This window comes from Lepeophtheirus salmonis, chromosome 5 (genome assembly GCF_016086655.4).
Source record: "Lepeophtheirus salmonis chromosome 5, UVic_Lsal_1.4, whole genome shotgun sequence".
In the NCBI taxonomy this organism is placed as follows: domain Eukaryota; kingdom Metazoa; phylum Arthropoda; class Copepoda; order Siphonostomatoida; family Caligidae; genus Lepeophtheirus; species Lepeophtheirus salmonis.
The window spans coordinates 22,869,016-22,879,067 of NC_052135.2; the positions used below are offsets into that span (position 1 = coordinate 22,869,016).

At 29.6% G+C, this 10,052-nt stretch overlaps 1 protein-coding gene across 3 annotated transcripts; it reads right to left on the reverse strand.

The window, feature by feature from the left end:
* Positions 1-418: 418 nt before the first annotated feature.
* LOC121117635 (protein spinster) lies at positions 419-9,679 on the reverse strand. Of its 3 annotated transcripts, none has more exons than XM_040712083.2 (7): positions 9,406-9,651; positions 2,068-2,196; positions 1,848-1,973; positions 1,422-1,784; positions 1,092-1,353; positions 884-1,037; positions 419-822 (listed from the first exon to the last, which is right to left on the reverse strand). In XM_040712083.2, the coding sequence occupies exons 2-7, from the start codon at positions 2,118-2,120 to the stop codon at positions 626-628; spliced, it is 1,155 nt and encodes a 384-aa protein (XP_040568017.1). In that variant the 5' UTR covers positions 2,121-2,196; positions 9,406-9,651; the 3' UTR covers positions 419-625. The 3 variants fall into 3 exon arrangements, with proteins under 3 accessions (XP_040568017.1, XP_040568018.1, XP_040568016.1); XM_040712084.2 differs by lacking the exon at positions 9,406-9,651 and adding an exon at positions 2,833-2,872; XM_040712082.2 differs by having other exon boundaries at positions 1,848-2,196; positions 9,406-9,679.
* Between the last annotated feature and the right edge of the window lie 373 nt (positions 9,680-10,052).

Genomic DNA, 10,052 nt, shown 5'->3' on the forward strand with positions numbered 1-10,052 from the left:
AATAATAAACTGAAAAAATGTGTTATAAAATATGTAAGTAGTGAAAGTCAAATCATTGCTACATGACGGACACAAAATGTACATTGCAGAAAAAACAACAACAGGAGATGATTTAATATCATTTTGATGTTACCCGGTTGTAGAAATATCAATACAATGAAAAATTATACCAATTGAGAGGCACAATAGGAGGAAGTTGAATTAACTTCAGACAACGTTAATCTTAGACGAATCGTAATATATTATTTTATAATTATAAAATAATACCCTTTATAATGCTATAGCATATTATTGATATATTTTTTGATATCACTTGCCTCGTGATAAGAAATATAATATTCTATCTATTTCACCTATTAGTTAAATAATAATATCTCATTAATAAACGTAGGTATATTACTATACCAACTACTTTAAATAATCTCATACTTGAAATATTTTTTAATAGTAATGTTTTGAACATATTATAGAATACATAATCGATGTACGATTATCAATTAATTCATTTTATATTTGACTATAAATGATATAAAATATTTCTTCAAAGATTTGGCATGAATGGTAAAATATCAAGTAAAAGTTCCTGGTTGTATTCAAAAATATTAAAATTATTCTTAGTGTATTTTTATGTGATCACAGAGAGTGAAAGCTCAGCCTCTTTCTTCAACTGATCCTCGACATTTTTCTTATCTTTCACGATGAAAAATACCGTAAATAAGAAGAATATTCCACTTAAGATACAAGATATAATTGTGAGGTAGATGGAGGTTTGTAAGGAATAGAAGGAATTCTCAATGTCAGATATTGTGGAGTTTTGTGGAACTGTTTAGAAGACATAACATTATTAAAAACAAATTAATTAAAAGAATATATAGTAATTTACTTTCTGGGTTAAGCGTTGTTGTATTTTCATTTGTCGTTCGGATATAATCAGTTAATAGGCCAATTAGATATGGACTACCAGCTTCTCCTAAAGCGTGTGTAGCCATCAACTGAAACCCTTCGGCTGTAGATCTCACTGTCGGTAAAACTACATACTAAACAAAAACAAGTCAATAATTTGACCAAAATCCATATAAAAATAAGCTTACCATGGACATATCCACAGTGATTGCCCAGTTAGTGTTTAAAAATGTTTGACCAAGAAATATCAAGGCATAGGTCTGATTGATGCCATTCAAACTAAACGCTATACCACAGAGTAAGAATGGACATGATAAAAGAAGACCTGTGCCGCAAATAATTGGATCAATTCGAGGAAAACGATTGCGAAGCTTAATAGAAAGGAATGAGCCAAGAACTAATCCTGAGATCCCAGCAACAACCATAACAATTCCAAAATAGAATGGCACACTAAGTAAAAAAGAATATTGTTAAAGATTCAAACCTTTCATAAATACATATGTAGATTAACAATTTACTTCTCTATACTTGGTTCATTAGATGTATCGTATCCGTACTCATCTCTTACTTTGATGGCTTCTTCAACGAGAAAAGGGCCCCACCACGTTAGAGCACCAATTGCAAATGTTAGAAAAGTATATGCAATTGTAACACAAACATATGATTTATTTTGAGAAAGATATAGGAAATCACTCAGAAGGGATGTACTAGATTTGGTTTTGCTTGTCTTTATCTCCTCTGTAACTCCTCTTTCTGGGTCTAAGAGAAACATAAACATTAAAATTATTCCAATGAGAGTTAGAAAGGGAGTAACACGAAGTCCCCATCTCCAATCTCCAGCTAGCTGGCCTACTTTATCTCCAATGATATAACCCAGACCACTAATAAATAAAAGTTCATGCTGAGATTTAAAAATATAATACATACACTTGTGTTTTATTCACCTGCCAACAGGGATTGCAAAATAAAATGCTGCGAGTACGATGCTTCGAATCTCATTAGAAAATAAATCTCCAAGAACAGTGGGTGCAATTGTGGAAAAGCCTGCTTCACCAAAGCCAACAGCAGTTCTACAGAGCAAAAAAGATGTGTAGTCAGTTGTAAAGGATGCTACCAAAGAGCAAATTCCCCATGCTAGAGCACTAAACATCATTATATATTTACGGGAGTAACGGTCCCCTAAGTATCCAAATATAGGAGCAAAAATACAGTAGCATACCACAAAGCCAGTTTGGAGCAATCCTCCTTGCCAAAACTCTAGATTATAATCGGATTTGATTTTGGATAGCACACCTAAAATAATAAAAAATTAATCAAGGACTCATGGCAAAACGTCAATTTGTACAACTTTGAGTTTGAATAATTAATTATCATGATTATTATTTGAAATGATATTATTGACCCAATTAATACTTCTTGTTAACAAAATATGTATATGTATGGATTATTTAAGTAATTCATTTTATATATGCAAGGCGTCCGCAGGATTAGTATATGGATATATTTAGCCCCTATTTTCTAGTCAAAAATGTTTCATCTTGAGGAAAAAAATTATGTAAACAATAAAAATTATTTGATTTGCGGAGGGGAGGTGTACAACAGCCACTCCACCCCCACCGGCTGTCCCTGTGTTGTGTATAAGCTGTAACAAAAAATGCGATTAATAATTTTAAATGAAGAATTTAGAGTAGGACTTATAATGAGAATAATGCAATAATTGAACACTCTTTGAAGAGTGGGCCAATTAAGAGTGTAATTTTTGACTTTTAGAAAGAAAATTGCTAATTGACACTATTACACTTATAAAGTTCAAATGTGCACTGTTATATTATTTTAAATCTATATTAATAAAACAAAGTATTTCTCTGGGTGGAAGACTTGCATGTGTATTCATATTTAATTCAATTGAATAATATTGATTCACATCACCCTAATTTAACACGGTGTTCCCTCACCGTCACAAAAATGTAGTTTATTCTTAAATGTCAGCTATCGATATTTCTATTTTTTCTCTTCTAATCAGCGGAAAAAATTTACAAAAAGTTCACAGATATTCACAAAAAATTGATATTTTTGGATAAAAATTTCAAATACTCAATTTTTTTTTAAAATATTTAAAAAATCTATAAGTGTTCACAGAAAATTAATTTTTCTGTCAAAAAGTTCATAGCTATTCAAAGAAAAACTATTTTTTTTGGAAAAAAAAATTGAAATAAAAAATGTAATTATTATTTTTTTTGGAGAAAAATTCATAGCTATTCACAGATAATTAATTTTTTTTGGAAAAAAATTTGAAATATTCAATTTTACTGAAATTTTTTTTTTGAAAAATTTAACTTAATTTCAAATATTAAATAAATAAAAAATTGTATATTAAATTTTTTGGAAAAAAAATCAAAAGTCATTTTTTCATCCGTAAATAATTTTCCGATATTTCTCTAGTTCCCAGAATCGGTTCCTCCGTTGAGAGGACAGTCGGAAGCTTTCAAACAAGGAGGGTAAAAACTTTCTTCTATACAATTTAAATTATTATTGAAGTGGCAAATGCCCTCTTTTCTCCACTTCTGACTACCCTGATGACCATAGATGAAAATAATATGATAGTGGAAAAGGGAGTAGTGGCTTTTTGAAGTTGTAAACTGAATAAATGTTTTTTTTATTTTCCAAAGCTGTTATCATTATTACTTTCTTCTTGAAGAGATGACATATAAGTATAGAGTAATCACTAGTGCGTGAAAGACGAAAAGTAAAACTAAGGATTTGTTGCAGAGTTATAAATGTAATTCCTTGTTAATCTTAGAGTAAAATTGAGAGTCGACATAGCTGTAATTCCTGCCGATATAAATGCTAGATACGGAGTGGAATTTATGTTTATTTCCTTCATCTCATAGCTACTCGCAGCTAAGTTATTTAAATGTCACGACAGCTATTGGACTCCCATGCATTCTTCAAATTGTCAGGGTGGTGATGCTAATTCTTTGGTTTTTTTAAGCAACTGGTAGATCATATTATTTTCGACTATGCTTATGACCTTCTGAGGTTGTCCAAAAAATATTTCCTGAGCGATGTTTATTAATATTAAAATTATTAGAATTTTCCGCTCCGCTGGAAAGTTTTAGAACAAAAGAGGTTACGTATCGAATAATGAAAGTTTAAGAAAATGGGATCTACTTTAAAACAAAAATGAAGGTTATTTAAAAAGTAATGAGCTCTGAATTTCAAATATTCTTATATTTTGAAAGTAATATAAAGCATAGATGCATGTAAAAATCATTTTGATTTATCTTGATAAATCCATAAACAAATATTTGTCATTGATTTCAATAGACTACATCAATATTGACCATGCTTTTAGATACTACTGATAAGTACATTCTTGAACAAGTTTCGGATTGCAGATATGGATATACAATACATAGATACATATTATGTATAAGCTCCTTCTTATCCATGGTGCATTCTATTAATCTTCAATTGATCAAAGACATATTATAAATCGAGATGTATTCTAATAATAACAGCCCTTATAGGTCACAAATTGCACTATAAAAAGTTTTTGAGATTAATACAAAGTTGCAATTTCTAGTGTACATTCCTTGATCGTTACATTATGCTCTCCTACTATAAATTAGTTTGCTATGATATTTATTGAAGTAATTCTCTCCATATTAAAGTGTTTAATATTTGAATTTGCTTATTGATTCATATAGAATAAAAATTGAATCCCTTGAAAATGGGATGCTAATCATTTAATCACATTAGCGGTTATTAAAGAACATCTCATTATTATCTATCATTTAAAAATAACCATTCTTTTATTCTAAAATCATTCTATTAAAACTGTTTTAAATGCTAAAATACAATTGTGGTGCGTACACACAAATGCAATATTCAACAAAAAAGAGGAAATGAAAAAATACCAATAATATAAATAAACGACCCAATATTTCATAGGGATAATTTGGTCTATTATAGGGTTTACTTTTAAAATTATGTAATGGACCTAGAAATCTTAAATATAATTTAGACTCTAGAACAGGGGTTACTAATCGGTGGGTCATAAATACTTTGTTTATGGGTCATATAGATTTCTAGATGGGATTGGGATCATATTAATCCTATATCACCAATTATATTTTGCTATTTTACATTCACTTAGGGGAGAGGGAGGATACTTGTTAAGGAAGAGACATGTTACACTGCCAATAAATTTGAAATCTAAAGTTATCAAACAACCATATTCTTATACAATTGAATGTCTTCTTTTGTTTATCAAATCTATATAAAAGCCGGGTTGCCTAATGCTTACAATATTAGACAATTTCGACATTGAAATTTTTGATACAAAAAGTAAACATTTTAGGTAAGTGTTAGTTGAGATTATTTTTATTATAAAATATGAGATTTTAATTTAATTTGATTAAATGTCATAATCAAGCATGTTGTTAAAATAATTAACATACTTGTAATATATTATTAGTTTCAATATTCAGTTCACATCATTTATTCTGATTACAATACTATGGAGAAGACTTGTTACGCCCAATTTTTTTTTATATATACTCGTACTATATATATATATTTAATTATGTTTTGGTTTTTTGTGTAATTTCATGTTTTACTTTTTATTATCAATCCAAGTAAATAGTAAAAGAAATGATATTTTTTTAAATTCTATTAGTAACTATGCTCTATTTCTGTAAATGTTTTATTTGTTTATCTTATATATGTAATTGTAAGTATTTACTTTATGATGACAAACTGTAATAAAAAGTAAAATAAATGCTTGAATATAATAAATTACAGTTTTTACATGTTTCCTTCTGATGTATCAAGTATCCTACTTTTGGTTAATTTCGAAAACCCAATAAATGGCTATCAATTATTGTACCACAACATAAATAATTTGGAATTATTTTTCTTAGGTAGCCACCTATGTCATGTTGTCAGGGCGTTGAATTATCTTTTAAATTATGAAAATTATAACAGTATAAAAAAAAAAAAATTATGACATGTATCCTCACTCTCCCGTATATGTTTTATGCAAATTTATGAGTCATGCGTGGAATGGCCGTTTCCTTTGCTTTTCAAACATTTATGAAGGATTGCGAGTGAAAAAAAAAGGTTAGGAACCACTATACTAGAGCCTTCATTTGATTTAGAAAACTTTTTTTTGGCTCGGATGTGTCCTTACGAATAGGAAATTCAATTTGTCTCATCGTTACCTTTATTTTATCACACAACCTTTCATCCGAAAAGCAACAGGAGATAAAACCCAAAATCCGTTGGTAGTTAGCCAATTTCTTACCAAATTTAGAACTATTATTCAATAATTGCTAGGAATTTTTGCAGCTTAAATAACAATATATAATTTTAATTCAATCAATCAACATTCAAAACAAGCAACCTGTTGTGAGGAAAACATCCTTTTTGATGATAAATTCTACGTAGTGAACTCATATGAAATTTGTACAATTATAAGGCCATAAAATTTGTGGTGAGTAGTTTTAATTCTATATTAACATCACGTGGTATTTTAAGCGACTCTTCTAATTTGGTAGGATATTTGAAATACTAAAAAATTGTTTTTGAGCCAAAAATGATGGATTTACTTAATTTATACTACTCAAAATCAAAGTAGATTTATGTTGAAAGGTAAAATGATGTTTTTTAACAGAACAGGTTGAGTGATCGGAGCTTATGTTCATCCAGATAGTATTAGAACTAATTGGTTCAGAACACTGATTAGAAGACTAGAAGAAGAAACATCAGCAGGACAAAATATACTGTATATTTTTGTGTGAGCGAGGTAATGCATTGTTGTACATTACGACTGAAGGACATTTAAGTGCAATTTGCGGCGTACACCCAGGATTAATCCGAATTATTTTATTAATGTATATTGAAGATAATTAATCAATTAGTTGAAGAATAAAAATATGTAACCCAGACAGATTTATAAGGAGTAATCATCCTAGCTTGCTTTTGTGTTCACAAACCTCATACATATGCTATTTAAAAAATATTCCCCATAAATAAATGCAGTACAATTGATTTATTACTTCATGAGCAGTATAGAACAAAAATGTATAGAGTGGAATAAGTGAATACATATTGAATTCTAATTGAACTTCAACACCATAATCGAAAAAAGACCTTAAAGTGATTCAAATACAGGCTCGCTCTCCTGATCATGTATGTGCCAATTTTTTCCCTTCTAAATATGTGACCCGTGAACAACAAAAACAAGCTAGAATGACTTTTCTTAAATTGAGTGTGGATTACACTTGTATTCTTCTACGAATTGTCCACAATTTCTACCAAAAAAATATTTTTATTATTCCTTTGGGTGTTTTGCATATTGCACTTAAAGTAGCTGAAATTCATCGTCACAATAAAGGAATGGAAAATTAATACATTTGAAATGGGTCATATAGGGGCTAATGTAGGTCTTAAGTCAAATAAAGTTCTAAAGTATAGCTAAATTCTTGGGTATCTTAACCCATCCAACAAAATTTGTATCCAAAGCTTTAATTGACTAAAGATTAAAATAATCACAAAAAATATGTCATGACATATTTTTTGTGATTATTTTAGTAATTATTAGTGTTGAGACTTAGTCAAGACCCAAACTTTTTCTCAGATCGGTTCTTAAGGGATTATTATTAGAACCATCTGTACCGATATTTCTTTCCAGATCGCTATCTAAGAACTTAGATCGAAATTTAATCGTTTTCAAATCACAGGTCGATTTTTTCGGTCTCAATATGTTGACCGATTTTTTCCCAATAAGCTGAATTATGAGTTGTAAAAATATGATTTATCCAACACATTTAACCTCATATAACGTTATTGTGCACATGTACACAATTTTGAAACATACATTACGCCATTAACAATTTATAGAATTTGTCTAGAATGAATTTTAACTTAGACCTATTTTTCTTTAGGACCGATCTAGACTGACTTTTTTCTATAATACCGTTCCTTTCCAAACTTTTTAAAGGATATAATTAGTCCAGCCTTCTAAAATGACATCGGTCTCAGACCGGTCTATGATTATTAGACCGAAACCCAACATTAGTAATTATTACTAATAATATACATAAATGTAATAAAGTACACAATGACAAGCAGTATTAAAAGTCTGAGTGAACTGAAGTCAATACCCATGTAATCTGAGTAACATAACTACATACAGTAAATTATGAACTGATTTCTTTCTTTCTTATGTTAAGTATAAGACTTTGGAAAATAATAATAATAAAAAAATAGAAAATAAAGGTAAAACGAATAAGCCTGAATGATCTTTATAAAATTTTGATTTACAGATTCCGTTCACTACAATTGATTCGACAACAAAATTATTTTAGTTCTCTAAGTTTTTAATACAAAACTGTTTGCAGACTATGGAACTCTCAATCAATGGACCAATTTTCTCCATATCCTGATTTATGAGTTATACAAATATGAATTATAAAACTTCATATGACGTCATTCTATATTGATGTTCACAATTTTGAAACACTAATGACGTCCTCATAACAATTCATCTTAAGAATAGTTAAGACAGAAATTTAAATGAGAACTATCTAGACCGTATTTTTATTTGGGACGGATCTAGAACGAGTTTTTTTTCTGAGAGCTTCTTTAAAGGACCGAACTAGTTCAGTCACTAAAAATCATTGTGTCTCAGACCGATCCACGATTTTCTGACCGAAACTCAACACTAATATGTATGTATGTATATATAATGAGACACTACACCACACATGGAAAGTATGAATGGAGGAAACAAGATTTTGCGTAACTTGGACTATAACACAAACATCTTGAATCGTACGATGAAGAAATGACTAATTTTTAGTTCACTTCATTATTAGGTGTCTTAACATTAGTTAAGATATTGACACATACATATGATTTAGGGGGATTTAACATGCACATTTTATTATAAAATGTCATTAAATCTACTTTCATTTTTGCATGATTGCATTCTTACAATTACTATCAAACAATGAGGATAAATAGTGTGTACATATTTGACATAATCCGAAGCAAAAACCCAAAAACAAATTGATACTAACAGGATTAATAAAATCTGCAAACAGCAAGGACTGTGGGTATTTTACTAAAAGAAAATGGGTTGTAAACCTCGATCCATCACTCATTAATCAGTGACCTACGATGTTTTTTAAATAAAAAAATAGACGCAATACTTGGTTCAATCTCCTATTAATTCAACTCTCATATTATTTGATCCAAGCACTACTTCACGATATTGCATTAAAAGAACACCCCTGTATTTTTGCACTGACATATTATTAAAAACATGTTGCAAGGTACCTACCATGAAAATGGGACAAGCTAAAACTATACATTTGGTATTTCTTTTCTACTATTTATTGGTTGTTTGATGTTAAATTTAATCTATTAATATTTAAGAGGGCGTTAGGAGAAGAGTTGCAGTTGAATATATACATAGAGAGTTTACGTACTTACCAGAGACTGTGAATCTCTCCATAAAGTGTACTACGTTGACGTAGCACAGAATAAGTGTGGTTATCCATCGACGCATCGTAATAAATTATGTTTGGTTATTGAATATGATGGAATGAGATCTTTTTAGACCTATGATTATGGACTAAAATGAAAATGCGTTATGTAAGTAAAACTCTAAAATATTAAATCCCTAATTCATAATTGATCATGGCACATGGACCAGCTTTAGCAACGAACTACTACTGAACAAGCAGCGGGAGTAATATTTTGTAACAAAAAGAATAAGAAAAAAGGCATAGATAATACATATGCCGGCCGCTTGCTTCTAGTTGTATAATATTGATATGATATTAACATTTCATTCTACTACAACATGAAGCTACCTTAGTTTTAGTCCACAAGCCGACTCCTTCCAACTCCGTATGTTAGTAAAAGAGTGATTTAGCGTGCACCCTACTACGTGTGTGTATATATATATATATAAATATGTATAATATATGTTATATGAATCAATGTATAAGACTTAATTGTAGCCTAGGTCATGTACATGGAGATCAGTGTCCATTTTAGTACACATACATAGCTTAAGTTACTTATATATAACACATCGATGCTTGAAAAAAAACACAAATATGATCCGTAGCTTT